The 27737-nt window shown below is 40.6% G+C and overlaps 1 protein-coding gene across 2 annotated transcripts in view; it reads left to right on the top strand.

Moving 5' to 3' along the window:
* Positions 1–27737, top strand: part of il1rapl2 (interleukin 1 receptor accessory protein-like 2) — a 1022943-nt gene that overhangs the window by 567208 nt on the left and 427998 nt on the right. For both annotated transcript variants that reach the window (XM_043705153.1, XM_043705154.1), the window contains 2 exons: positions 8832–9018; positions 11822–11975. In XM_043705153.1, coding sequence (XP_043561088.1) covers positions 8832–9018; positions 11822–11975 — 341 coding nt within the window. The remainder of the gene's footprint in view (positions 1–8831; positions 9019–11821; positions 11976–27737) is intronic.

The following is a 27737-nucleotide window of genomic DNA, read 5'->3' as shown; positions in this document are numbered from 1 at the left end:
CTCTGTCTTCTACCTTTGAGCCAGTTCTGTATCCAAATGGCTAGTTCTCCTTGTATTCTGTGAGATGTAATTTGATAACCAGTCTCCCATGGGGAACCTTGTCGAACGCCTTACTGAAGTCCATATAGATCTGCCCTCATCAATCTTCTTTGTTACTTCATCAAAACACTCAATCAAGTTTGTGAGATATGACTTCCCATGCACAAAGCCATGTTGACTATCCCTAATCAGTCCTTGCCTTTCCAAATCCATGTACATCCTGTCCCTCAGGATTCCCTCCAACAACCTGCCCACCACCGAGGTCAGGCTCACCGGTCTATAGTTCCCTGGCTTGTCTTTACTGCCCTTCTTAAACAGTGGCACTACGTTTGCCAACCTCCAGTCTTCCGGCACCTCACCTGTGACTATCGATGATACAAATATCTCAGCAAGATTCAGTGGAATACTTTGGGATTAACTTGTAGAAAAAAAAGGACACTGGAACATAATCAGTTTTAAATAATTTCATGTTCACAGTGAATGTGTTGGTGTTGATACTTTAAGAAATGCTTTCCAAATGTCTTGTGTCAAACAAAGACAAACTCAAATTTTTACAGCCCCGAAAGAGAGGGAATCCAATCTTTTGCTGACCTTCAGATATCCTTGATATGTTTTTATGATGTGAAAGGTAGCAATCAAATGATATTGTGTATTAATATAGTGCCTTCAGCATATTGAAATAGACCACGTTTTTTTCACAGAAGCATTTAAAGTGCAACATTGGTGCAGACTTAATGGGCTGAAAGGACCTTTTATTAGATTCCCTACAGTGTGGAAACAGGCCCTTCAGCCCAACAAGTCCATACCGCCCCTCCAAAGAGAAACCCACCCAAACCCATTCCCCTATCCTATATTTACCCCTGACTAATGCACTTAACACTGTGGGCAATTTAACATGGCTAATTCACCTAACCTGCACAACTTTGGATTTTGGGAGGAAACCGGAGCACCCGGAGGAAACCCACGCAGACACAGGGAGAATGTGCAAACTCCACACAGACAGGAATCAAATCCAGGACCCTGGTGCTGTGCGGCAGCAGTGCTAACCAGTGAGCCTCTGTGCCGCCCTGTGCTGTAGACCTCTCTAACTATGACAGCACTGAGGCATGTACGAAAATGTTGGATGAAACTTAATGTTCCCCTCCCCATGAAGCCAATTTGGTGGCAGGGATGTGGGGGATAAGACTGGCAGTTTAATCGGATAAGACTGAATCAAGTCTGGCAGTTCTGGAGTGCTAACTCTGCTTCTCTCTCCACACTGCTGCCAGACCTGTTGAGTTTTCCCAGCATTCTCGATGTTGGTTTCAGATTTCCAGAATTTCGTGTTTGTTTTAAGTTAAAAACCACACAACACCAGGTTATAGTCCAACAGGTTTATTTGGAAGCACTAGCTTTTAAAGCGCCGCTCCTTCATCAGGTGGTTGTCAACTACCTGATGAAGGAGTAGCGCTCCGAAAGCTCATGCTTCCAAATAAACCTGTTGGATTATAACCTGGTATTGTGTGATTTTTTTTAACTTTGCACAGCCCAGTCCAACCTCCAAATCATGGCTTTTGTTTGATCAAGCCAAATGTTTGGTAATGGCGATGGTTACATTATTACCATTAGGTGAGCTTTTAGTTCCAGATTTATGCTGAATTCAAATTTCATCATTTGCCATGGTGTGATTTGTGCCCATGTTCCTAGCTAAAATGATAGCCTGCAGTTCTGGATTACTACTCCAGTCACATTACCATCATCCACCATCTCCCCTTCTGAACAGTGGTCATTAACTTCAGCAATTAAACATTATAATCGTGAGGGCTCTTGGCTATGCTTAGGATACAACAGTTTACATAATAATCTTTCTCAAAATGACATAGCTCTAAGCTGATGTATTTAACAGTGGAGCGTAAAATTATTCCTTATTTAAAAGATACTCTGATGTTACTTGAATTTCTTGAGTGACTAGGTGTAGAAAACAAATGAAATTGCTGAAAGAAATCGGAACATGTGGCTGAACTTTCTCAAGTACAGTCTGAAAAAGATAACGTGGCGTTGCTTATTACAGTCAACACATTGTGCAAATAAATCATTCCAATACTTTGGGCCTCTATTCATGCAAAAAGATGAAGCTTATTTTTTTTAAAATTTGGTATCATAAACATTTTTAAAAATAAAAATCCAGAACATTTTTAAGTTTCACTTGTGGAAAATGTCTTGAAAATTCCTTTTGGCTCACATTGAGCTACTGTCAGAAAGTTTTGTCTGGTTGGAATAACTACGTAATCATTCACTGAAAAAACAACAAGAGAACTTTCCGAAGTTCATATCCAAGACATAAATCATTTACGATACACGTCTCTGAAGGAGAAAGTGAGATGCTGCAAAACAGAGCTATTTGTCATTTTCAGCCCCATTTCCTCCTTCTGCCAGTTGTCTCCTCTCCCCTTCTCCTGAAAACACTGATTTCTTGTCAGTTGTATGGGTCCAATCACCTTCCAGCACCTGACTCAAGTGAATCTTCAGGTTCAGTCACAAGCATTATCCGAAGCATGCAGAAATTGAGTTCTCATTGATACAGCCAGGAGGGCACGCTGGATAGCAGGAGCATTTTTGTACTTGCATGTTTGAACTAATGGGATTTTAAAACATGTAAGCATCACTGTCTATTGCTGATTGGCATTGAGAAAGTGCTGGGAGTCACCTTCTTAAACTATTAGAATCCACGACATGGAGGCACACCCATTGTGCTTTTGGGAAGATGGTGCTGGCATTTAATCCAGTGATGATGAAGGAATAGCAAATTAGTCCCACGTCAGGATGATCCATAGCTTGTCAGAGAGTTTGTAGGTGATGGTGCTGCCAAGGATCTTTTGCCCTTGTCCTTTTTAGCTGGTAGAGATCACAGATTTCCTGAAGAAGGGCTTATGCCCGAAACGTCGATTCTCCTGTTCCCTGGATGCTGCCTGACCTGCTGTGCTTTTCCAGCAACACATTTTCAGCTCTGATCTCCAGCATCTGCAGACCGCACTTTCTCCTCAAAGAGGTCACATATTTGTAAGGTGCTATTGAATGAGTCTTGATAGGTAACCATAGTGCACCCTGCTACCACTGTGAAAGGAACGATTGTTCAATGTAATGAATGGGGTGCCAGTCAAGGGGGCTGCTTTGTCCTGGATGATGTCAAGTTTCTAGAGTGTTGTTGGAGCTCCACCCATCCAGGCAAGTGGGGAGTATTCCATCACACACCTGACTTGTGTCTTGTGGATGGTGGGCAGGCTTTGGGGAGTCAGGAGGTGAGTTATTCACAGTAGGATTTCTTTCTCTCACTTTGTTGGTGTAACTGCTGTAACTTTAACTGGGTCAGCCATTGAAACAATGGTGGAATTTATCAGCTTTGTATGGGTGGCATCTTACCAGTCACAGCTTGGGTTGGAGGCAGGCTTAGAGCATGATTTAGGAAGTGGTACATGGGTTGTCATCTATGTGCCATCTCAAAATCTGACAGATGCACCCTCAAACATTTTGTCAAATCCTCCCAAAAGAATGTACACACATTTTCCCTCCATTGTCTCTCAGCATGCTTTTACCCAAGTAGGCAAGTGGCAGACAAAATGCAAATATGATTTGCAACATTTGAACGAGGTGCCACATAATCTTCTGAATGCAACATGAGCCCCAAGTAATGTCAAACTCCTCAGGCTGAGAGGAAGTAGGCTTGCATTTGGAGATTGGGCCATCATTAACACTGGGACTGAGGGGGAAGCTTAGCAACAGCAAGTGGTAAGGTTGCTACAATCACTATTATACGGTCATAGAGTCATAGAGACGTAGCATGGAAACAGACCCTTCAGTCCAACTCGTCCATACCAACCAGATATCCCAATCTAATGTAGTCCCATTTGTCAGCACTAGGCCCATAGCCCTCCAAACCCTTCCTATTCACATACCTATCCAGATGCCTTTTAAATGCTGCAATTGTATCAGTCTCCACCACTTCCTCTGGCAGCTCATTCCATACACACACCGTGCTCTGCATATAAAAGTTGCCCCTTAGGTTCCTTTTATATCTTTCCCCTCTCACCCTAAATCTATGCCCCCTAGTTCTGGAAAAGACTTTGTCTATTTATCCTATCCATGCCCCTCATGATTTTATAAATCTCTATAAGGTCATCCCTCAGCCTCCGATGCACCAGTGAAAACAGCCCCAGCCTATTCAACCCTATAGCTCAAATCCTCCAAACCTGACAAATTCCTTGTAAGTCTTTTCTGAACCCTTTCAAGTTTCACAACATATTTCCGATAGGAAGGAGACCACAATTGCTCGCAATATTCCAACAATGGCCTAATCAATGTCCTGTACAGCCGCAACATGACCTCTCAATACTCTGACCAATAAAGGAAAGCATACCAAACGCCTTCTTCACTATCCTATCTCCCTGGAGCTCTACTTTCAAGGAGCTATGAACCTGCACTCCAAAGTCTCTTCATTCAACAAAACACCCTTGGACCTTCCCATTAAATGGATAGGTCCTGCTCTGATTTGCTTTACCAAGATGCAGCACCTCGCATTTATCTAAATTAAACTTCATCTGCCACTCCTCAGCCCATTGGCCCATCTGATCAAGATCCTGTTGTACTCTGAGTAACCTTCTTCTCTGTCCACTACACCTCCAATTTTGGTGTCATCTGCAAACTTGCTAACTTTACCTCCCATGTTCACATCCAAGTAATTTATTTAAATGACGAAAAGTAGTGGACCCAGTACTGATTCGCTTGGCACTCCACTGGTCACTGGCCTCCAGTCTGAAAAGCAACCATCCATCACCACCCTCTGTCATCTACCTGTGAGCCAGTTCTGTATTCAAATGGCTGGTTCACCCTGTATTCCATGCGATCTAACCTTGCTAACCAGTCTCCCGAGGGGAAACTTGTCAAATGCCGTACTGAAGTCCATATCGATCATGTCCACTGCTCTGCTCTCATCAACCTTCTCTGTTACTTCTTCAAAAAACTCAGTCAAGCTCATGAGGCATGATTTCCCATGCTCTCACTAACCAGTCCTTGCCTTTCAAATACATATAAATCCTGTCACTCAGGATTCCCTCCAACAACTTGCCCACAGCTGATGTCAGGCTTACTGGTCTATAGTTTCCTGGCTTTTCCTTACCACCTTGGCATCATATTAGCCAACCGCCAGTCTTCCAGCACCTCACCTGTGAATATCGATGATACAAATATCTCAGCAAAGGGACCAGCAATCATTTCCCTAGCTTCCCACAGAGTTCTGGGGTACACCTGTTCAGGTCCTGGGGACTTATCCACTTTTATGCGTTTCAAGACATCCAGCATCTTCTCCCCTGTAATATGGGCATTTTTCAAGATGTCACCATCTATTTCCCCACATGCAATATCTTCCATGTCCTTCCCTACAATAAACACTGATGCAAAATGCTCGTTTAGTATCTCCCCCATCTCCACACATAGGCTGTCTTGCTGATCTTTGATGGGCCCTATTCTCTCCCTAGTTACCCTTTTGTCCTTAATGTATTTACCAAAAGAACATTTGGATTCTCCTTAAACTGATTTGCCAAAGCTATCTCATGTTCCCTTTTTGCCTTCCAGATTTCCTTCTTAAGTATACTCCTACTTCCTTTATACTCTTCTAAGGATTCACTCGATCTATCCTGTCTATACCTGACATATGCTTCCTTCTTTTTCTTAGCCAAACCCTCAATTTCTTTCGTCATCCAGCATTCCCTATACCTACCAGCCTTTCCTTTCATCCTAACAGGAATATACTGTCTCAGGATTCTTGTTACCTAATTTTTGAAGGGCACCCATTTTCCAGCTGACCCTTTACCTACAAGCAACTGCCTCCAAATATCTTTTGAACATTTTTTCTAGCTTTGCATCTGAGCTTTGAAATAGTGGAGGCAGATATCTACATTGAACATATTCATTCACCTTTCAAGGTGTCTCTGTCTCCAGTGACAACTGCAGTCCCACCTTCTGGCCATCTGCATGGTCCCCTGTGGTTTGATCAGGATCTAGTAGTCTCCATTTAAAGTGGATAATGAAATGATATCCATGCTCCCAACATGGAAATCTATCCTGCACTCTTAATTGGACAGGAGACATAAAGGTGGCCTTTGAATTAGTGACCTCCTATTAGACTCTCTTTGCGAATACACCACTCGACCCCTGAGGGATCTGAGGTCTAGAGATGGTTCCAATGCCCAAAATACATTTCAGAATAGATTTTTTTCTATGGATCAGGTACTCACTTCCTTTAACTTCAGAGTTATCAACCTGGAACACTAACACTTACAGTGCTGGTGCAATGGGGAGTGCAGGGGTGCAGGCCAGGAGCAGCACTAGCAAAGATGAGGGGTTGACCTGGTGAAGCCATGAAACAGGGCTCCCTGCATGCCAAGTAGCACAAGCAGCAAGTGATAGGCAGAGCTAAGTGATCGCACAGTCAATGGATCAGACCTAAGCTCTGCAGTCCTGCCTAGATCAGTTGTGAATGGTGGTGGACAATTAATTAACTCACTCGAGGAGGAGGAGGCTCCAGAAATGTCCCCATCCTCATTGATGGAAGAGACCAACGCATCAGTACAAAACATAAACCTGAAGCATTCGCAGCAATCTTCAGCCTGAAGTGCCCAGTGGATGATACATCTTGGCCTCCTCCAGTGGCTGTCACAGATGCCAGTCTTTAGCCAATTGAGAGTCACAGCCTTTGACTTCAAGGGTTCATTTGATTGAGTGGGGCATAAAGGAGCCTTAGCAAAACTGGAATCAATGGATATCAGTAATAAACTCTTCACTGGTTGGAATCATACTCGGCATAGAGGAAAATGTTTGTGATTTTTGGAGATCAGTCACCTCAGCTCTAGAACATGTCTGTAGAGTTCCTCGAGGTTATGTTCTACGCCCAACTATCTTCAGCTGCTTCATTGATCACCTTCCCTCTGTCATAATGTCAAAGGTTGGGATGTAGGCCAATGATTGCACAATGTTTAACACCAGTCAGAACTCCTGAGATGCTAAAGCAGTCCATGTTCCATTGCAGTAAGATCTGGACAATATCCAGACTTGGGCTGACAAGTGGCAAGTAACATTCAAGCCATGTAAATGCTGGACAATGACCATCTGCAATAAGGGACAATCTCTTACTGCCTTCTGCCGTTCAATAGTGTTGCCATCAATGTATTCCCTTCTATTAACATCCTGGGGGTTACTATTGCCCAGAAACTTAACTGGACTCACTATGCAAAAACAATGGCTACAAGAGTAAGTCAGAGGCTAGGACTGTAGTGAGTAACTCACTTCCTGACTCCCCAAAGCCTGTCCACCTTCTACCAGACACAAGTCAGGAGTGTGTTAGAATACTCCCCACTTGCCTGGATGAGTGCAGCTGCAACAACACTAAAGGAGCTTGACAAAGCGGTCTGCATGATTGGCATCACATTCACAAACATTCACTCCTCCCAGCACTGACACTCAGCAGCAATAGTATATACAATCGACAAAATACACTGCAAAAGCTCACCAAAGATCCTTAGCCAGCATCTTCCAAACCCCACAACCGCTTAAATTTAGAAGGCCAAAGGCAACAGCTATATGGGAACACCACCTGCAAGTTTCCTTCTAAGCCTCTCACCATCCTTACTTGGAAATATATTGCCATTTCTTTCGTGTCACCGAATCAAAAGTCAAGAATTCCCTCCCTAAGGGCATTTTGGGTCAACCTATAACACATGAGCTGCCACAGTTCAAGAAGGCAGCTCACCACCACCTTCTTGAGATTAGCTAGGAATGGGCATTAAGTGTTGGTCCGCCAGCAATGCCTACGATAATTGAGTGAAAAAAAAAGTTATTGTACTGATCTGAGAATAAATGGCAATGTATTCAAATAGTCACTTAGTCGTACAGAACTTGCATATTGCTGCAAAACAGACATTATTAAAACTCTCATTGTGGAGTCAACAGGACAGATGCAAGATTACCACATTTCAAAGGGAACAACAATTTATTCTGCAGAAGAAATAAGCGGCTGATTGTTTGACATATGGACTCTGGTCAAGGCATTGCTATTGAAGAAAACACTGGGAAATAGTTGCCCCAAAGATTTTGTTTAAATTGAAAATAATTGTTGACAGATTTCTCTAGGCTTATCATGGGGAATGTGAGAGGAAACAGTATCTCCCAATCTTTTGTTTATTTGCATCAATACAATGCCTGGATAGTTCCTTTCTGCAGGGTACCAGGCCTTACTTTGAAAATATATCCACAGTAGCAATCATAGTTTTGACTGATTGCAGCAGACAATGTTTTGATCATACTCAAATAACCAAGCCTGCAAACCTCAGACCACCTTGTCCATCATGAGGTGTGATTCTGCTATTAGGTTGCATTTATGGAAGATTCCGAGCTGCTACAATTGCTTATTTTAAAATTATTAGTTGGACTTGCGGTTACACAGCTCAAAGCTACATATATTAAGCACACAGGAGCCTGATTGAAACAAGCAGCTAGCATTATGGAGAATACAACTTTGTTTATTCTGAGAAGGATCGCAGAAAAATATTTCTGTTAAAGTTTTGTTAATACAGAAAGTTGCCAAAATCAGGGTTCTGTTCTTGATTTGAAGCTTCTTTGAAATGTTGTTGTATGGCTGAGTACAACTGTTTACTTCCACATGGCATCCTGCCAAGAATCAATACATTTTCTTATTGTTTTTCTTTAATATTCTGAGATACCTGAAATGGAATTAAGAATAGAAAATGTTTCTCATGTTTCAGAAACTCAACGTATTGTATGAAGGTGACAATGTCCTTGACAGTGGCGGAAAATGACTCAGGACTTTGCTACAACAGTATGATTCGACATTTAGAGAAAGCTGAAATTACAAAAAGCAAAGAAATCCACTGCCCAGATATTGAAGACTTCATCACAGAAAACCAAGATCTTGATATTGTTTGGTACAAGGTAATATAGATAATTATTTTGTTTCATAAATCAGGCCAGATGGTCCATTTCTCTTGCTGAAGTTATTAATTTTATTAACATTTCATAATCTGCACAATCCGGGAAGTCTACCATAGAGTGCACACTTGTTTTTCACAAATTTGCTTTCCTTGTCGTGATTTTGTTCTGATTCTGGGATGGACAACGTTACAAATCTCACAACACCAGGTCCAACAGGTTCATTTGGAAGTGCTAGCTTTCAGAGTGCTGCTCCTTTGCCCCATTAACTACCTGATGAAGGAGCAGCGCTCCGAAAGCTCGTGCTTCCAAATAAACCTGCTGGACTGTAACCTAGTGTTGTGTGATTTTTAATTATGATTTTGTTCTTGCTTAACCATCACAGATTTCCATGTTGACAGTTCCCATTCCAGTTTGTGTCTTTAACTGCTATAAGTGACTCTGGAGAAGTACAGTTTTACGAACATAAGAACTAGGAGCAGGATAAGACAATTCATTCCCTCAGGCGTGCTCCACCATTTTAATATGACCAGGGCTGATCTCCAGTTGGCCTCAACTGCACTTCCCTGCCCATTCTCTCAAACCCTTTATCCCATTACTATTTAAAAATATCTCCATCTCCTCCTTACGTTTATTCAGAGTCCTGGCATCCACCACATTCTGGGGAGTGAATTCCACAGACTCATGACCCTTTGAGAGAAGTAATTTCTTTCCCCATCTCTGTTTTAAATCTGCTACCCGTTATCCGAAAACTGTGACCTCTCATTTTAGATTGTCCCACATCCACGTTATGGGTATCCACATTAGCAACCTCAAGTGAATCTTTTCCCATTCTTTTAAAACTCTGATGAGTAGAGGGCTGAAACTGCTCAATCATTCCTCATAAGACAACGCTTTCATCTCTGGAATTAATTGAGTGAACCTTCTCTGATCTGCTTCCAATGCAGTTACATCCTTTCTCAAGAAAGGGGACCAAAACTGTACTCAGTACTCCAGATGTAGTTTGACATTTTGCTTCCAACTTTGTTGCCATTTTGTATCTAAGAACAAATAAAAGTGTTAGAAACGGGAGTTTGTCTCTCAAACTCTTTTGAGGAGCCTTCAACATTTAATTAGGGACTATTATAGATTGATTTAAATGGAAGCTTGATAAGTACATAAGGCAGAAATGTTTAAGGGGGATATTGATGTGGTTAGATGATAAAGGATGGGAGGATATTTGCGTGAAATTAACTAAATGCGTATTGTACTGATTGAGCTAATCCTGTGCTGTATAACATGTAATTCTACTAAATAAATTAGGTCTGCACCTCACCTTTTTATACTAAATAATCAATGTAAAGTAACCTTGATGGTAATTTGTCAACACATCAATAATATTTCGATAGTGAAATTTCACAAGGCATTTCTTTCCATCTACTTCTTTACCAGCTGCAAATTTTAGGGCAGCACAGTGGCTCAGTGGTTAGCACTGCTGCCGCACAGTGCCAGAGATCCAGGTTTGATTCCAGCCTTGGGCAAATGTCTGTGTGGAGTTTGCACATTCTCCCTGTGTTTGCGTGGGTTTCCTCTGGGTGCTCCGGTTTCCTCCCACAATCCAAAGATGTGCAGGTTAGGTGAATTGGCCATGTTAAATTTGCCCATAGTGTTCAGGGATGTGTCGGTTAAGTGCATTAGTCGGGGAAATAAGGTAGGGTCTGGGTGGGTTGCTCTTCAGAGAGTCGGTGTGGACGTATTGGGCCAAAGGGCCTGTTTCCACGCTGTAGCGATTCTATGAAATTGCTTACAGAGAATAGTTATTGTGAGAACCTGCTGACTGTGCTAATCTGTGTGATTAAATATGTAACAAAGAAGAAATGGAAAATGCTCCAGTTGATTTGAAAAATTTATGTACATGGGCCACGCATTTTAGTATGGAGGCATAAGATAATGCATATTGTCATGGGAACCAGGCTTCTGTACCTGCGATTGAAAGAAGTGAAAGAGAGGAAGGTTTGGCTAGTAATAAGAATGTGAGGCTGCAAAGTAGGTAAATCAGTTCCTGATTGCTTCTTTGGCAATTTGGAATTCTAACTGGATTAGAAAGGTTGGAGAAATGAACTGATGTTAGATCTTACAAAGGAAAAAACTGATTGAGGGACAAATTGACTGATGTCCTTCTGTTGAAAAATAAATGGACATCATCGATGTCATTTTGAAATTATTTGCAAGAATGAAGGATGTTTACAGATAATCAAGGTCAGTGATCTGTCCAAATTTCCTTTGCGAACTGTAAATGATGGAAAAGTATTCAAAGTTGATGCATGTTAATAAAATTGATACTTATCTGACAAAAGGTGAGGTTGGTTATCAGGATATGAATCGTTTGAGGTGATTAAGTGGGTTTGGAGCATTTTGCGGTATGTTACTGAATGAAAAGGATATGTTAGCAATGTTCACTGCTTTGGCGAGTTAGTCTGGCATGAATCACACTCCTTCAGTATTTTGAAGTGGGTCAGGTAGAGATTTGAACAAAATATTTGTATTGGAAGAAGTCCATGCCATAATTTGAAGTGAATGCAGCAACAAGCGTTGACTTGTGAGAAAATGCATAATCCAGGGAGTTACTCAATGTCTAAATCGGACAATGGGAAACAAGCACATTTTGAACGACTGTACAAAGAGATTCTTCTCAAGTGAGTAAGCTGCAAGACAGGGCTGTCTGGAGACAAAGAAAACAATTTAAAAACTGTTGAACTATAATACTTAATTGAAAATTAATGGATATTCTTCTTAAAGGTTCTTTATTAATCCCATGTTATTCTAGGAATGTTTGCCTAAATCATGGAGAAGTACAATTTTGCAGAAGAGAAACACCCTTGTAATCCAGGAGGTTCAGGAGGATGACTTGGGGAATTACACCTGTGAATTGAAATACAAAAACAAGCTGGTGCGAAGAACAACTGAATTAAAAATTACAGGTGAGGGATTTCACTGTGTTTCTGAAATGAAGTGAAACTATGAAAACGAACTGAGAAGGAAAAACAATAGGGGTGGATTTTTGCTGATTCACCACAATGCTGGAGGCATTTAAGATTGGTCAGCAGGTGCAAAGTTTGAAGACCCTGTCCCCATTTTCAGGAAATTGCAATTTTCGTGACATAGGGTAAGACACCGAATCATGCAAACACGAAGTGCAAATTAAGCAGGGCCGTTTGAAATGCATGGCAAGTGCAAGCATGGGAATCATGATTTGATGGAGGAGATAGAAATATTATTGAAGAACAGATAAAATTTATTTAAGTACTATGATCTGAAGTGATTGGAATCCCTCACTATTTTGACACAAACTAAGGCTGGAACTTTCAGTTTAAATAAAAAGGAGACATCCATTACTTGGTATGTGTTCAATTGACAGCCCTTGGATCATGCAGAAACAACCCATCTGTTTTTGCAGTTTCGATTGACTTTGTTATTGATGTTTCCCAGGGTTGTTATTACAGCTAAGCCTATTATGAATGCGTGATTGAAGTTTCAAAGTCTCCTCAACTAGTTATCTCAGCAGGAACTGAGTTCATGTTTGAATTACAGATTTAAGAGGCAATTAAAGGATTAGTTGTCTTTCATCTTGTGAGTGAATGCTTGTATTTGTTTTGACAAGAGATGGCCCACTTGGGGAGGAGGGCGATTTATAACTGTTGAATAGGTTTCATAAATGCCAGAACTGCTGACATTTTCCAGAAATTTCTGTTTTATTTTTGCTTTTGCTTCATAAATCAGAATTTGCTTTCAGGGTTATCTGAGTATGAATCTTGCAGATTGTTATATTTACTTTTCATGTCAGCATGGCTTTTGAATTCTGCCCTTTTTTTAAAGTCAGTTGCACATGGGATGTGATCTAAAGCCAGCTTTTATTAGTCACAGTTACTTATGCAAGGGACAATTATTTCCAATTGTGTGAGTAGAAATATGAAAAGGCTGAAAGGAAAGGGTCAAACAGTCTTTCACACAACTGGTACAAAGTCCCATTGAATCATAGCTGAATACAGGAGATGGGACATCATGTTGACGTTGTCCAGACATTGGTGAGACCTCTTCTGGAGTACTGTGCCCAGTTTTGGTTGGCTTGTTATAGGAATGATTAAACTGGAGAGGTTCAGAAAAAGATTTACCAGAATGTTACTGGGAATGGAGGGTTTGAGAGATATAAAGAGACTGGAACTTTTTTCACTGTAGTGTGGAAGGTTGCGGAGTGACCCTTATTGAGGTTTAGAATATCACGAAGGTCGAAACAGGATGAATGGCAAAGATCTTTTCCCACAGAAGAAGGCATATTTTTAATATGAGATTCAAAAAGGGGCAAGTTTTTTAGACAGGGTGTGGATCATGTGTGGAACCAACTGCTGGTTAAAATGGTGGATTTAAACAGTTACAATGTTTAAAAGGCATTTGGATAATATTACAACACGGGGTAAACTCTTCTGCTTAATTTAAAACCAGCAACACAGAAAAGATTTATCTTGTGCAGTAATCTGTAAAACTTTGAGTGGCCAAGAACTATTTAAAATAAAGAACTTTGTTTCTTAATGTAAAGAAGAGCATAATTAACTAACAACTATGCACCAGTCCTTACTCTAATCTATATTTTACCTTCCCTTCTGTAATACTAGGCTGATAAAACTCCCAGTTAAGATTTACAAAACAACACTTCTTATCTCAAAACCAGGCAACTTTTGGTTCTTCTATTTGAATCTTCCTGTGTCTCCTTTTCTTCTTCTCAGGATTCCTGCTTCACAGGTTACTGATCGATAAAGGTACTTTTAAGAGAGTTATTTTTCAGGCAGTCTTTTACCCACTGGGGCTTGGCTGTTCTCCTCCCAACTGTTCAATTTTTCCCTGGTCTTATACCCTAGAGCATCGAATTGTGTCATTGGCTTTTAAAATTGTCTATATACTCAATTCAAACTTGATTGGAAATTGGTCTTTTCTCGGGGAATAATTTAAACTGAATGGCCTATTTTGAATCAGTTTCCAGGCAACCAGCTACTCCAGTTGTTGGAGCACATGTTACATTGTGTCTTATTGTGAACCCTTGGTGCTGCCACTGCTAGCTTTTAACTCTCTTAAAAAGTATAGTTCACCCACATCTTCATAAGACCCCCCTTAAGAAAAAATGAACAATCATAATGAAAAGATGGCTTCATTTTTTTCTCTACTTTTAAAACACATTTCCCTAACATGCAGATAACTTTAATTAAGTTTACCTTAACTTCTTCCCATATACCTGTATATATATATAACATAAATAAAGACAAATCTCATCTAAACTGTATCAGTTAAATCCACGATAACGCATCTGCGATTACATCTTCTGGCCCACAACATGTATGATTTTAAAATGAAAGTCTGTAACATAAGACTCCAAAGAAATAGTCTCATATTCTTATCTTTAAAATGTTCTAAGGATGTAAGCAGATTGTAGTCAGTGTACACAACCGTCTCCGACATTTTGTTCATGACATACACATTAAAATGCTGTCAGGCCAGTACCAAACTCAGTAGTTCCTTTCGTTTGTGGAGTATTTATTCTGGTGGATGTTGATCTTCTTCGAAAAGTAACCAATTGGCAGTTCAATCCCATCCTCTTTAAAAGGTTTTTAAAGACTTTACAAGGTTCTGAAAGTTTTGCTGTAGCTAAAACTGGTTTGGTGGTTTATATCAATTTCAAATAGTCAAATGCCTGCTGGCATGGTTCTGTCTACCGAAACGTTGTGTTCTTCTTCAGCAAATCGGTTAACAGTGCCACTACACTGCTGCAGTTTGGAACAATCTTCCGATAGAATCCGCTGAGTCTGAAGAATCGAAGCACCGCTTTCTTCAAGGTTTGTTTTTGCATTCCGCGGGGTCAACCTTCCACGACCAATGTTATGTCCCAAGAACATCACCCTTACTTTTGCGGATTCTGTTTTATTTAAGTTTATCACCAGTTTTGCTTCTCGTAGTCATTCAAAGAGCTCTGCCAACTGTACCATGTGATCTTTCCAGGATTTACATCACTGCATCATCCAAATAGACTGCACAGTTTGTTAACCCAACCACAACTCTGTTCATGAGTCTTTGGAATGTGGTGGGCGCGTTCTTCATTGCAAAGGGCATCAATTTAAGTTGGAGTTACAAATGCAGAAATTTCTTTCGCCATCTCTGATAAAGATACTTGCCAGTAACCAGGCATTAAGTCCAACTCGGTGATGTATCTGGCTTGTCTGATTTTCTTGATACAGTCCTGCAATCTCAGAATTGGATATGATTATGATTTTGTAATGGCGTTGACCTTCCGATAATCCATGCAGAATCATTGAGTCCCATCTGATTTGGGAACTAAGACAATTGGCGAACTCCACTCGCTCTGGCTTGGTTCAATAATGACCTCCTAGAGCAAAGGCCTCGACCTCCTTCTGGACCTGTCTGGCTTTGAGAGGATTAAGCTGATAAAGGTGTTGTTTTATCAAAGCAGTATTTCCTATGTCTACTTCATATAAAATAGCATTTCTCCTTCCCATCTGATTCTTATACTGCAGTAACAAATCTTTCAATTGCGTTCTATGTTCCTGAGACAGATAGCTTACTAACATATCCCACTCTTCAAGGACTTCTTTATTTTTTAATCTATTTTGAGGCACCTCAAAATCCATATCATCTGGATTTGATTCCTCACTCTGCAGGACAATAACTAACACCTGTTTCTCCAGGTCATTGTCTCTAGTATAATATGGTTTCAAATGTTCACATGACATACTTGATACCTTTGTTTTCTATCTGGCATCTTTACTAAATAGTTCACCTGATTCAACTTTCTCTCAATATAATAGGGACCACTAAACCTGGATTCAAAGGGATCTCCTATCACTGGTAACAGTACTAACGCATCATCCACTCAGGAAAACGTTCGAGTCTCAGAGCTTTTATCTGGCACCTGCTTCATTCTATACTGTGCCCTCTTTAGGTGCTGTTTAGCTAACTCACTTACTCAGTTTAATCTCTCCCTCAACTCCAATACATAATCTAAGATCTCCAACTTTGGTCCTGTCAGTTTTTCTTTAATTAATTTCAAAGGGCCTCTCACTTCATGACCGAATATTAACTCAAAGGGAATGAACTGAGTAGATTCATTTGGGACATTGCGAATGGTAAACAATATGAATGGGATGCCTTTATCCCAATCGTTCAGGTAATCCTGACAGTATGCTCTTCAAGGTCTGATGCCACCTTTTTAAAGCTCCCTGGAATTCAGGCTGATATGCACGGGATTTAAAGTGCTGTGTGCCTAAGCTATTCAAAACCTCCTTAAACAGCCTAGCAGTAAAATTTGATCCTTAGTCTGACTGAATCTCTCTAGGTAGCCCATACCATGTGAAGAAAGCTACTAACTCCTCTACTACCCTTATTGCCTTGATACTCCGTAATGGAATTGCCTCCGGAAATCTGGTAGACACATCCATTATGGTTAACAAGTACTGGTTCCCACTTTTAGTTCTCAGGAGGGAACCTACACAATCAATTATAACCCATGTGAAAGGTTCTTCAAATGCGGGAATTGGCAACAAAAGTGTTACCGCCTATGGCTTGCCTACCCTTTGGCATGTATGACACGTACGGCAAACATTAACCACATTGCAGGCCAATAAAAATGCTTTTGTACCTTAGCCTGAGTCTTTTGTACCCCTAGGTGACTTCCTACAGGTAGTTGATGTGCTACCCATAACACTTCCTGTCTGTATGCTACTGGCATCACAACCTGGTGCACTTCGGCCCATTTCCCCTCTGCACTAACCTGCCGTGGTCTCCATTTCCACCTAAGGATTCTATCTTTCAGGTAATAGCCCTCCAGAATATTCTCTGCCTCCTTTTCAGAGTATGCATCCCACATATATATCTTTTATTGTCTTGTAATGCTGTTGCAAGTCTCTCAGCCTTTCAGGACTAAACACGTCTATCTGACCCTCTGCCTGTTCAGGTTTCTCCTGCACCATTACATCAAATAGGGTGTGTGCTAACTGAACCTCAACTCCATCATTTTTCTCTTCACTTTTCGCTTCATGCTGTGACTTATGATAGTGGGATCTGGTTGCCACACATTCTGGGAAAATACAAGAATATTTCTGTTTTAACTCCTCAGCTTCTTGGTCTTCCTTGGACTTCTTCACAACATGGGGTGTCACTCTCATCTTGATCCCACCAAAGTGAATTCCTAGAACTGACACTCTGTCAATCACTCCCACTGTAACTTCCCCAGTCTTGAATTGACACTCCCACCTGATTTTACATATGGGAATGCTAAATTTCTCTCCGCCTATCCCATAAATTTCCACACTCTCGGGTAACAGATCAGAAACAGTGCATATTCGCTTATCTCTTACTTTCAGTGACTGGTTAGATCCTGAATCTCTCAAAATTATAACTTCTTGTCCTTCTCCCCATGTTCTTTCTGAGTAAATTTTACCTACAGAGGTGAATTTGTTATAGAGATCAGGTACTAACTCCCTACCCAACCCTGCTTCGACTGCGCACTCTCCTACAGCTCCTCGGCTCTTCTTGGAGTCTCCTTTACTACCTTCATGAATACCACTGGCTTAGCTTCTTTTACTGCATCTTTTCCCACAGTGCCTTTCTTTAATATCCAGCATTGTGGCTTTATGTGTCCCACATTACTACAGTGGAAACACCTGAGGCCTTTCACCTCTTTTCCACCCTCTTGGATTTCTTTTTTATCCTGTAGTAAATTCTTACCAGTGCACTCTATTCATGGTTTCATAGTGTAGGATCTCCCCTTCCCCCAACTTCTGTCCTTCACGGGATGAAATTCTGACCGGAAGCTTGGCTTATGCACCAACATGTACTCATCTGCTAATTCTGCTGCCCTTCTCACTTCCTGAACTTTTTGTTCCTCCACGTGAATTCTTAACATCTCTGGAAGTGAGTTTTTAAACTCCTCCAGCAGACTAATCTCTCTTAGATCCTCCAATGTCCTATCTATTTTCAAAGCATACACCCATTGATCAAAATGACTATGTTTAATTCTTTTGAACTTAACATAAGTCTGACCTGGTTCCTTCTTTGTGTTTCTGAACCACTATCTATATGCTTCTGGTACCAAATCATAAACACTTAAAATAACCTGTGTAATCTCTTCATGATCTCTTGACCCCTCATCTGACAGTGTGGGGAATACCATACTAGCTTTGCCTGCCAGTTTAGTCTGAACAAGCATTACCCATAAATCCTTGGACCACTCCATCTGCTGAGCCAATTTTTCAAATGAAATGAGGTGCGCTTCAACATCTTTCTCATCAATGTGGCAGAGTTTTGATATATTTGTATATATCACTACCTTCCCTTTTAACTTTGCTGGCTAAGTCATGACTTCTCAAGTTCAAATTCTCTCTCTTTTTGTTTCTTCCTTTCTTCTCTCTGTCTTTGCTCAGCTAAGAACCTTCTCTATCTCTCTTTTTCCTCTCTCTCTTTCTCTTTCTTCTCTCTCTCTTTCCCTTCCTCTCTCCCTCTCTCTTTCCTCACTCTCTCTTTGTTTATCTTGTAAGTCCATTTTCCTCAATTTAATTTAAGTTTTTCTGCCGTTACTGCACTTGTTTGTTTCACTGACACACCTAAGTGTTTGAATAATTCCCTTTACAATTTCAGCTTTACTTTTGTCCTTGATTAAACCCAAATCTAACTTATTTGCTAATTCTAAAGTATGGCCTTTTTTCTTTCCTCCTAAACGTTCTTGGCACATTTGAGAATCGTCTTCAAATCCCAAAACCTCTTTAGCAACTTTAAGAGCCATTTCTCTCACTTTTACTTTAATCAACCACAAGTCACGAAAGTTAAACAAATTGTCTCACCTACGTTTATTTGAAGAACTGGGACACTAACCTGCAAGTTTTTAAATCTGCTGGGATTTTTCATACCCCCAAATCTATTCAAATCTGTCTAAACCAATTCAGATCATGCACCCAAGCCCCCAAACTGTTATGACTCAGGGTAAACTCTCCTGCTTAATTTAAAACCAGCAACACAGAAAAAAATTATCTTGTGCAGTAAACTGTAAAATTTGAGTGGCCAAGAACAATTTAAAGTTAAAAAAAACTTTATTTCTGAAAGTATTACAGAGAATAATTAACTAACAACTATGTACAAGTCCTTATTCTAACCCATCTTTTACCTTCACTTCTATAATACAAGTCTGATAAAACTCCCAATTAAGATTTACAAAACAACACTTCTTATCTCATAACCAGGCAGCTTTCGGTTCTTCGATTTGTATCTTCCTGTGTCTCCTTTTGTTCTTTTAGGTTTCTGCTTCACAAGTTACTGATAAAAAAAGGTAATTTTAAGAGAGTTATTTTTCAGGCAGTCTTTTACCCACTGGGGCTTGGTAGTTCTCCTCCCAACTGTTCAATCTTTCCCTGGTCTGAGACCCCAGAGTATCGAATTGTGTCATTGGTTGTTAAGATTGTCAATATACTCAATTCAAATTTGATTGGAAACTGGTGTTTTCTCAGGGTTTAATGTAAACTGTTTGGCCTAATTCAATTTTTTTTTGTTGTTTCCAGGCAACCAGCTACCCCAGTAGCTGGAGCACATATTACATTGTATCTTATTGAGAACACTTGGTACAGTCACTGCTAGCTTTTAACTCTCTTAAAAGATATAGTTCACCCACATCTTCATAACAATAAGTTCATGAATGGGAAAGGTTTGGAGGGATATGGGTCAAGCGCAGGCAGATGGGACAAGTTTGATTTGGGAACATGTTTGGTGTGGACTGATTGGTCTGAAGGGTCTGTTTCTATGCTGTATGACTATAACTGTGAACCAGCTCATTTCAGTGATCAGCCCTCTCCGTGACCATCTCTGAAATGCCTCAGGAAGTGTCCCGCCTGAATCCATCCCGCATTAGAATATTGTGAGCGAGGACCGTGTTAAAGGAGAGAGGTATGCTGAACTGTGAATTTCAAGTTTCCTACCTCAGTGGTGAAAATCATTATTCAGAGCAAGAGTGGAATCATTCCTTGTGTTTACTTTCACAGGATATACGATGGGCACATTGGATGAAAGTTAATCAGAATGGGTTTTAATCCTGTAAAGTGGCCATTTCAATAATGATATGAGTGGCAATGATGATTTGCCACTTGTATATCCAGAACATAAATAATGAATACAGGAAGCAAAAGTAGGTTATTGCTTCAAGTGCTGATGTTATTCGTTGTACCACTTTATTGTTTTGTTAATTTAATGAAGTAGAAAATGTGTTTTATGATACTTGTAGTTAAAGTTACTCAACCCAGCTACAGAAACAGCAGCTACAGATTGTTTTTTTTAAATCAATACACAGACATTATTTTGTGGTAGGAGGATAGAAATTATAGCACTGAAGGGAGAGTTTTGTCCCCATGATCCTTCTCCTGTTGCTTCCTTAACTGAACCAATCTGATATCTACCCACTACAATTCTGCAATTTCTTCTTGTTCAATACATTTTGGTTTTCTCAGGTTTGTACAATTCAGTTCTAAAGGATGTTCTTGTCTCTGTTCTGTCATAACTTTGATCAACTTGTGGTAATGCCTTGTGTACTCTGATCAGACTATGTTAAAATAATCTTTCTGTTTCCTGTTTCATCATTCTAATTCTGATTTATGTTTCCTTATTAATGATTTGCTAACCAGAGGAAATAATCTTTTGCCTTTTGACACACTGAAATCATTAACAATTCTGTAATCCTCTATTACATATCATTGAATAGATTATGATTCACAAAGGTTTGTTAATCCTGTCTCCTTGCCTCCTCTTACTGTGAAAATGATTTTTAAGTGCCTCATCCTACTTACCTTTTTCTATGTGTGGGTTTTGCTAGGTATTTGCAAACATAACATTGGAAAGCCAACTAGATGCACCTTGGAAAAGCAGACCCTGTCTGGCTTCTCTCTGCAATGGTTGCACATGATCAATTTAGTCCATACAGAGGCCTGGATTTAATACAGCACAACCTAGTGGGTTTGAAGACGATGGAGATGAGGAAATGTCAAAATTTTGGATGGGGGTCTGCCTGTTTGCCCGTTTCTGTCCCCTCGGAATCTCTGACAGGCTAGCAGCTCTCTAAAGTGTGACTTCCTGAGTAGTACAGATTGCACCTCCAGTCAATTGACTTTGGTGCAATTTGTACTGCTCTAGTCAATTGACCAGTTGACTTTCATGGCTGAACTTTGGCTGGTTTGACTTGCCCTGATGCTTTATCCCTGAGGTGGAGGCAGGAAGGAATCTGATCTTGTAAACTACAACTCAGGTTTTAATGATATGGAAGTCTCTCGCAAGGCTAGCATTTGTTGTTTATCCTTCATTGCTCTTAAGAGGTTGTTGAGCTAGAGATTTTTATTTCCCCCTGCACGGATCAATGCATTTCCCATTTTGTTTTTTATTTCTATTCCTTCATGTGATACAGGCTTCGTTGTGCATTCCTGCATTTATTACCCAGTTGACTAATTAGGAAATTTCAATGCTACTTTGCTTGTTAATTTTTCTGTTCGGTCATGTTTGTATCTTGGGCAAAGGGCTTTTCTGAATGGTTGCAGTTCTGAAACATTCTTCACCCACTGGTGAGACATCTCTTTGAAGTGAATGCTCATATTAACTAACCATCAGAATGTGAAAGGCAGAAAGTATCTATCTTTCCTTAATGCGTTGGACTCTCACTGTATTCTGAGGGCAAAGAGAATTAAGATGAGCCCAGTGTATGACTTCACAAATAAATAAAGTTAACAATAAGCTGTCAAAAGAGCTGACTCTTGAGACGTTTGTAGAATATACACATCACAAATGCGTTTAATGTGTTGAATGAAATGTAATTTTAATATTTCTGGAATCAAAAAGATTCCAGAAGGGTTTTGTGCAGTGTTTGAACTGTCCCCGGTGCCTCTTCTAAATCACTATTGACTTATTTCTTACAACAGCTTCCATTGCTTGACAGTGTATATTGAGTCACGGATATTTTACATATCTTTTTCTTGACCCAAGGTGTTCTCAACAGGCACAATAGGGACTGTGATAGTCTACAGCATGAAGACACCTTAAGTAGTTCAAACGCATATATCTAATTTCACCATTGATGGATATATGGAGCAAAGTAATACCGATATGAAATTTAAGATTTGAAATGTCAATAAATTAACAGGGACAAGAGCTACATGTTTTTCAATATGAGAGCAATCGTCTCTTCGATGGTGGTTAATAAATCTTCCAATACTTATGTTATTGTAAGTCTGTGTCAAGCTCTAGAGAATCAGCTTCCTGGCAGATATCCGGAGAAAGCTTTGAACAACTAGTCAGGTCAAAAAAGCAGATTCTCCAGAGCCTTACTGTAAGCCATTGTTGTGGGCTTCGGTGACAGAAGTCCAACAGAACTGGACATTAGTTCTATCTTTGTGATATATCTTACACAGATTTTTAAGATTCCCATTAATTTATTTTTAACACAAAGAAGGATGGGTGTAATTTGTTTTTTGTGCTGTAAATAGATACAAGTTACTCTGGTAAAATTATTTATTTTAAGCATCCGCACTGCCTTGAGCTGGACGTGGTGAAACTGCCAATGCGCTTGATGTGTTCTGAAAAGAAGTGCTTCAAAAACATTTCTCGGGGTAATTTCTGCTACTCTGAGACAATATTGGCAGCAAAAAAAATCTTAATTTGACAGTGAAAGTTAAGTCTCCTTCAGATCTTTGCTTTGTTTAGATTATGCGTTAAGCTGTGAAAGGAAGTGTACCTTCATTAATTGGGCAACTGTGTGCCTGCATGACAGGAGAAAGGCGATAGATGTAAAGCCTTAGGGGAAGCTCAGTCAAATTGGACTCTAGGTACTGTTCTGTTTGAAGGCAGTAGTGCATTGGAAATTTCTCTGGGTTAATCCTGAACCCTGAGCTGATATTGTACAGTTATGGGTTTGGATTCCACTGCATCAGATGGTGAAATTTGAACTCCACGAAGTCTCGAATAGGGAGCTGGACTCATGGTGATCATGTAGCCACTGTCAATTGTCATAAAAGCTATTGTCCTTCAGGGAAGGAAATCTGCCATCTTTACCTGGTCTGGCCTAAATGTGACTCCAGTCTCACAGCAATGCAGGAAAAGGCAGGGCATGTTAAGGATCCTTGATGGAGGTTTGCATCATAGGAGCAAATATGACTGAGAGAATGGAATGAATTTTTTTCGTGAATCATTCTCTCAGGTCTGACCCTGACTTTGTTATTGAGCCTGCACGGATGTTGTCAAACCCTCTGAATCTCTTGAGCACTCTGTTTATTTCAGATTTCTAGCATCCATAATATTTTGCTTTTATTCTACGACTTCACACATGCATGTTCCTCCATGTTGGCCTTCTACACATCCTTGTGTTTAATCGTTGCACCACAGCCAGCCTTATCGTCCATTGCTTTGGCCACAAACGCTGAAATTTCCTCCTTAAATAAATCTGTTTCTTTACCTCCCTCTCCTTTCTCGAGATGTTCTTGAAAACCTAGTTCTTTGATCAAGCTTTGAGTCACCTGCCACATTAAACACATCAGTGGCTTGGTATCAACACTTATAACAATAAGATTCCTGTGGCGCATCTTGAGATGTTTTGCAACATTAAAGGCACTATATAAATCCAAGGTGTGGTTTTTAACTGTGAAATTCACCAATGCCATTTGGACCTTGGCTGGGCAATAAATGACAATCTCCTTTGATTATTTGGTGCAAAGTACTAGGGAAACAAAATTATTAAGGAAGACCCAAGTTGGCACATGGAAAAGTTATGGAAACATCAGGCTGTTCTGAAATGTTTTACAGTGAGTTGAATTTCATTTTTAAATAGGAGTCATTGTTGTGGTGTATGAAACATGCAAGGCCATGCATACGAAGTAATGACCTGTTAATGATTCGATATAGATAATATGTTATTGATGTCCATAAAATTGCATATCAATATGTAATTTAAAACTCAATATGTAGTAGTGTATTTTTGACAGTACAGACATGATGTGCTGAAGGACCACTTCTGTGCTGTACGATACTGTAATTCTACCTGCTTTGTTGGAGAACTGTATCTGAAGACTGAAGAGTAATTTAGAGTGATGTATGAAATAAATATGAATCTTAACTGCTACACGATTTAATTCAATGTAAGCAGATACAAGGTTTAGTGCAGCTTCCAATGTGATGTTGATGGAAGTTTCATTATTTTAACAACAAAATTCATTGTAGAGATTGCTGCATCAGCATTCTTGAAAAAGATTATTTGCTTATTTCTGGGTAAAAGCTGTTTTCGAGTGCATTTTATGTCCCTTTGTTTTAGGAATCACCAAATAGCATTGATAGATTTTCTATCCCAGAAGATGAGCTGAATATTTATGATATTAATATTCCTAGACTAAATCAATTTTTAATATCGACTGTGTTACTTTGTTGATTTGAAGCTCAATTAATTCTTGAAAACAAGTCGACTCGGTAAGGATTCAGGCTTTACCTCGAACACGATTCTCACTTTCCATAAACAGACCCATGTTCTCATTCAAAATTCACAAAGGCAGCTCGCCATCTTTCCCAGAGGACTTAGGGATAGACGACAAACACTGGCCCAGCCAGAGACTCCCACATCTCATGAACAATTTTTTTGGGAAATGCTATCACTGCTGCTCCCTTGACTGTTGGCCTTTATGTAAACAGGTAACCTACTTCATTGCCCCTTCTACTATCCCCATGAGGATTGGTTCCCTTTTTGGGTGATCCAATAATGTGTATCTCCTTCACTTGTAAATTGCCAAAACATGCTGAAGACGGAGTAAGTGCGCAGAAAGTGGCTATTGGACGGGAGACACAGAGCTGTTCAAGGCTCATATGAAGACATTTGTGTGTGAGACACATCTTCACCCAGGAAGTACAATGTGAACTATTTAGGATGGACTTCAGTGCAGCTATGAAGAGCAGGTTTGGGTTCATCCCTGTGTCATGTTTTATGAGGGGAAGGGTGTCAGATATACTTTGCCATTGAAACACACTTGTCAGAAGATGACGAAACACTTTTTCATGTGGAATTTATATTACTGCGCTCATAGAATCTCTACAATGTGGAAGCAGACCATTCAACCCATCAGGTCCAAACTTATCTTCCAAAGACTATCCCAACCAGACCATTCCCCTCTTATGCTATCCCTGTAATCCTGCATTTCCCACAGCTAAACACCTAGCCTGCACATCCCTGGACACTGTGGGCAATTTAGCCCGGCCAATTCACGTAACCTGCCTATCTTTAGATTGTGGGAGGAAACTGGAGCACCTGGAGGAAACCCACTCAGACACAGGGACACTGTATAGTCACCCAAAGGTAGAATTAAACCCAGGTCCCTGGCATTGTGAGGCAGCAGCGATTACCACTGAACCATCATGTTGTAGCATGGTCTTCAAAGATCACTAAGTACAAAAACCAGAAAAATCTGAAGGCTAGTTTCCATGTGGTTCTTTTCAAGAGCAAATTTGGAGAGAATTGAATTGAATTAAATTGAATTGAATTGAATTTATTGTCAAGTGGACCGAGGCACAGTGAAAAGTTCTGTCTTGCGAGCAATACAGGCAGATCACAGAGTTCAATAGCATAGATAAGTAAATAATAGGTAAACAGCGGCAAAAATCAAAACACAGGTACAGGCGAATGTTAAGTGTTTGTGAGTCCATTCAGTATTTTAACAACAGTAGGGTAGAAGCTGTTTCGAAACCGGCTGGTAAGTGTGTTCAAGCTTCTGTACCTTCTCCCTGATGGGAGAGGTTGTAGAAAAGCGTTGCCAGGGTGGGATGAATCTTTGAGAATGTTGGCAGCCTTTCCTTGACAGAGGACCTGGTAGATGGATTTTATAGATGGGACGTTGGCCTTTGTGATTGTCCAGGCCGAGTTCACCACTCTCTGTAACCGTCTCCAATCTTGAGTGGTACAGTTGCCATACCAGGTAGTGATACATCCAGACACAATGCTCTCGATGGCACACCTTTAAAAGTTGGCAAGGGTATTCGCCGTCATGCCAAATTTTTTCAGCTGTCTGAGAAAGAAGAGACGTTGTTGGGCCTTTGTAATCAGTGTCTGGATTCGTGTTGCTGGAAAAGCACAGCAGTTCAGGCAGCATCCAAGAAGCAGTAAAATCGACGTTTCGGGCAAAAGCCCTTCATCAGTATTCTTGTTGAAGGGCTTTTGCCCAAAATGTCAATTTTACTGCTCCTCGGATGCTACCTGAACTGCTGTGCTTTTCCAGCACCACGAATCCAGAATCTGGTTTCCAGCATCTGCAGTCATTGTTTTACCTTTGTAACCAGTGTGTCCATGTGAAGAGTCCAAGAAAGCTTGTTGTGGATGATCACTCCCAGGAGCTTGAAACTCTTCACTTATTCCACCTCTGTGCTGTTAATGTGTAGGAGGGCGTGAGTAACATCTCGTCGAAAGTCAATAATGAGTTCCTTCATTTTGCTGGCATTGAGAGCTAGGTTGTTCTCAGTGCAGCATTTTCCAGGTGTTCCACCTCCCGTCTGTTGTCTGTTTTGTCACCATCTGAGATTCGACCGACTATGGTGATGTCATCACTGAACTTGTAAATGGCATTAGTCTGGTATTTGGCGACACAGTCAGGGTTATACAGTGAGTACAGTCGGGGGCTGAGTATGCACCCCTGGGGCCTCCAGTGTTGAGTTTTAGTGAGGATGTAATATTGTCCCCAGTCTTTACTAATTTGTGGCCTGTGCGTCAGGAAACTGAAGATCCAGTTGCAGAGCGTAGGGCTTAGTCCAAGGTCACTAAGTTTAGTAATCAGTCTCGCAGGGATAATACTGTTGAAGGCTCAACTGTAGTCAATGAGTAGGATTCTTACATAGCTGTTCTTGGTGTCAAGATGTTCCTGGGAGGAGTGAAGGGCAAATGATATGGCATCTGACGTGGATCCCTTGGTCCGATAGGCAAATTGGAGAGGGTCAAGAGTGGTGGGGAGGCTGGAGTTGATTAATGCCATGACCAGCCTTTCAAAGCACTTCATGACCACCAAAGTTAGGGCCACTGGGCGGTAGTCATTGAGACATCCTGTATGAGCCTCTTTAGGCACAGGGATGATGTTGGCCCTCTTGAAACAGGCAGGGACAGTGGTCTGCTGCAGGGAGAGGTTAAAGAAGTCCGAGAAGGCCTCTGCCAAATGATCTGCGCATGCTCTGAGTACACGACCTGGTACTCCATTTGGTTCCATCATTTTCCCTGTATTCACATGAAGGAAAACTGATCTGACCTCTGATGCAGTGACTGTTGGAATAGGTTTGTCAGGACTTGGCGGAATAGGTGTTATTTCTCCACTGCAATTCTGCTCAAAGCGAGCATAGAAGGCATTGAGATGATCTGAGAGGAATGTGTCATCGTCTGCTATCTTGCACAGTCTCTTTTTACAACCTGTGATGTCATTCAGTCCTTGCCATAGTTGCCGCGTGTCTATCTGAGTGTCTAGTATGGATCGGTATTGGTCCTTGGCTGTCTTAATGGCTCTGTGAAGGTCATTCTTGGATTCCTTATATTTGAGTGGATCTCCTGATCTGAAGGCCTCATGCCTGGTTTTTAGCAGGTTCTGTATGTCCTGATTCATCCAGGGTTTCCTGTTGGGGAACACCCGGATTGACTTCCTCGGTATGCAGTC

The sequence above is a fragment of the Chiloscyllium plagiosum genome, chromosome 15, assembly GCF_004010195.1.
Source record: "Chiloscyllium plagiosum isolate BGI_BamShark_2017 chromosome 15, ASM401019v2, whole genome shotgun sequence".
Taxonomy (NCBI): domain Eukaryota; kingdom Metazoa; phylum Chordata; class Chondrichthyes; order Orectolobiformes; family Hemiscylliidae; genus Chiloscyllium; species Chiloscyllium plagiosum.
The sequence above is the reverse complement of the archived record's forward strand: the minus strand, read 5'-3'. Positions and strand labels throughout refer to the sequence as shown.